General features: G+C 59.7%; 1 protein-coding gene across 1 annotated transcript; it reads left to right on the top strand.

Annotated features, from left to right (window-relative positions):
* Positions 1-290: 290 nt before the first annotated feature.
* Positions 291-1,786, top strand: LOC119092258 (uncharacterized). The gene is made up of 2 exons (XM_037215229.1): positions 291-482; positions 1,223-1,786. The coding sequence occupies exons 1-2, from the start codon at positions 291-293 to the stop codon at positions 1,661-1,663; spliced, it is 633 nt and encodes a 210-aa protein (XP_037071124.1). The 3' UTR covers positions 1,664-1,786.
* Positions 1,787-2,138: the final 352 nt, after the last annotated feature.

The raw sequence follows: 2,138 nt of genomic DNA, 5'->3' as shown, positions 1-2,138 counted from the left end.
CACGGTGCGCTTCAGACTTTTTCGTATACTGGAAGCACGGTCGTCCAAACCTGGAGTGATCGGATAGCTCGATATCAAAGGTTCCCTATGTTCTGCTCATTTGCATCTGCCCGGATGCACTCCCGAAGCGCGGCGCACCGCCCGGCTTTGAAGCGGTAGAGCGCCGCTGCAGGTGGCCCAGGCGCAGCCGGTTGGCCGCTGGGCCGGAGTTGGATGTGGCCGGGACGGCCGTGGCGGGGGCGGCGCCGTCCCATAAACCAAGCCGGCCGAACCCGCAACGAGCCACAGCCATGACGGCATCCGAGCAGGCTGCGCGGCGGCTGCTGCTGCTCGTGCTGGTGGTCGGCGCTGGCGCCCGCGCCCAGCACCAGCTGGAAGATCTGGTCGGCGAGCTGGCACGCATCACCAGCGCGCTCCAGCAAACCACGTGCCCGGCGGACTACCTGACTCTCGTCCACAAGCTCGGCATGCAGAAGACCCCGGTAAATGTCACGCTGATGACGAGTGCTACACGAGGATTTGTTCGCTTCAGCTCTTTTACTTGATCGCATGCGTCTTTTTCTTGAGTAAGGAGGTAAGTGGGTTGCGTGTGAGCTGTTCTATTTGCTTCGCATCCGTTTGGTCGGAGATCATCGTGAGTTGCACTTAGAAACTAACCGTCTACCTTGTTGCTGGAACAACTTGACATCAGAGCCGACCATTTATCATGTCTCCTATATCCTGGAATTAAACCTGGTTGTTTATCATGCAGTTGTAGCATTCTGAAAGAATCTAGTCGCCTATAGCTCACGCTGCGTCATTTGCTAAAATGGAAATTAATGGGCCGGTCTAGATTTTCACAATTATTTGCCAGATCTTTACGATTATTGGTAAGATCTGTATGGTTATTTGTCAGACCTTCACGACTAGTTATCAGGTATTCACAAAAATCTGCCAGATCCTCATGACTAGTTGTCAGGTCCTTACAAAAACCTTTATGTCATATATTTATGATTTTTGTCAGATGTTCATGATTATTCGTCAGATCTTCACAACTTTGTCTCCGCTCCGAGTTGACTGCTTGCATTTGAGATTTAAATCCAAACATTGGACCTTGGGACCCCGAGGGCTACTTAGTGCTGATGCCAAGGCCCCGGCACCTGTCAGTGCCAGCCTCCGTCGCACTAATGACGCCTCCCCTAGCATGTTGCGCCTCCGCCAACGGCACGCTCACACCCCACAGGCGGGCACCTACTACACACCCGTCTTCACCTCCGACAAGCCGTCGACCGAGCCGGGCGTGGCGGCCACCAACACGATCCTGGAGCTGCAGCCGGCCGGCACGCGGATCCCCTGGCTGAACATTAACTCGGACAGCCAGCCGTTCGTGTGGCACCACCGCGGCGCGGCGGTGGCCTTCCACACTCTGAGCGCGTCGGGCCGCTACCAGCGCATGGTGCTGGGTGACCCACTGCGGCACCGTGGCGCCAAGTATCAGCTGGCGCTGCCCACCGGCGGCTGGCTCGCCACCGAGGTGCTCTCCGACTCCGAGTACGTCCTCCTCAGCGGCTCGGCGGTGCCAGCGCTCGATCGACTCCAGTACACGCTGGCCGAGCCGGCGCGCCTGCTGCAGCTGTTCCCGCAGCACAAAGACGTGATCCGGGCGGCGTACGGGCAGACGTGAACGAGGGGCGTCGAGGGCGCTGGTGGCTGAGCGGATGGGGTTGGTGGCGCTGGTGACTGAGCGGGGTGTCAAGGGCGCTGGCGGCTGAGCCGGTTAAGCCGAGGGCGCTGGCGACTGAGCGGATGGGGTTGGTGGCGCTGGTGGCTGAGCGGGGGTCGTGGGCGCTGGCGGCTGGGCGGGTGTGGCCGAGGGCATTGGTGGCGCGGCATCGACGATGCGGCGTCGCTCCGCATCGACGTCAGTCATGAGCTGAGTCGGCTTGCCGCGGCCGGTCCGTGTCAGGCTGGTCCTGGCACGAACCGAGCGTCAGAAACTCGCCCCGCCCGCCGGTAACAAGTTTACGCGTAGATCTGTTCAGTGTCCACACACGCGGCTTGCCAGGAACGAGGAAAGGAGTGCTGATGCTCGAGGCGGTGCCAGCACCCCCGCAAGGCTAGTGTGTATAATTTCACAATCGCGGGGGTGCAGCATAAAA

Source organism: Pollicipes pollicipes, unplaced genomic scaffold, assembly GCF_011947565.3.
Source record: "Pollicipes pollicipes isolate AB1234 unplaced genomic scaffold, Ppol_2.1 Scaffold_3447;HRSCAF=4054_pilon_pilon_pilon, whole genome shotgun sequence".
In the NCBI taxonomy this organism is placed as follows: Eukaryota; Metazoa; Arthropoda; class Thecostraca; order Pollicipedomorpha; family Pollicipedidae; genus Pollicipes; species Pollicipes pollicipes.
Note: the sequence above shows the minus strand (reverse complement) of the source record. Positions and strands in the feature narration are given on the sequence as shown.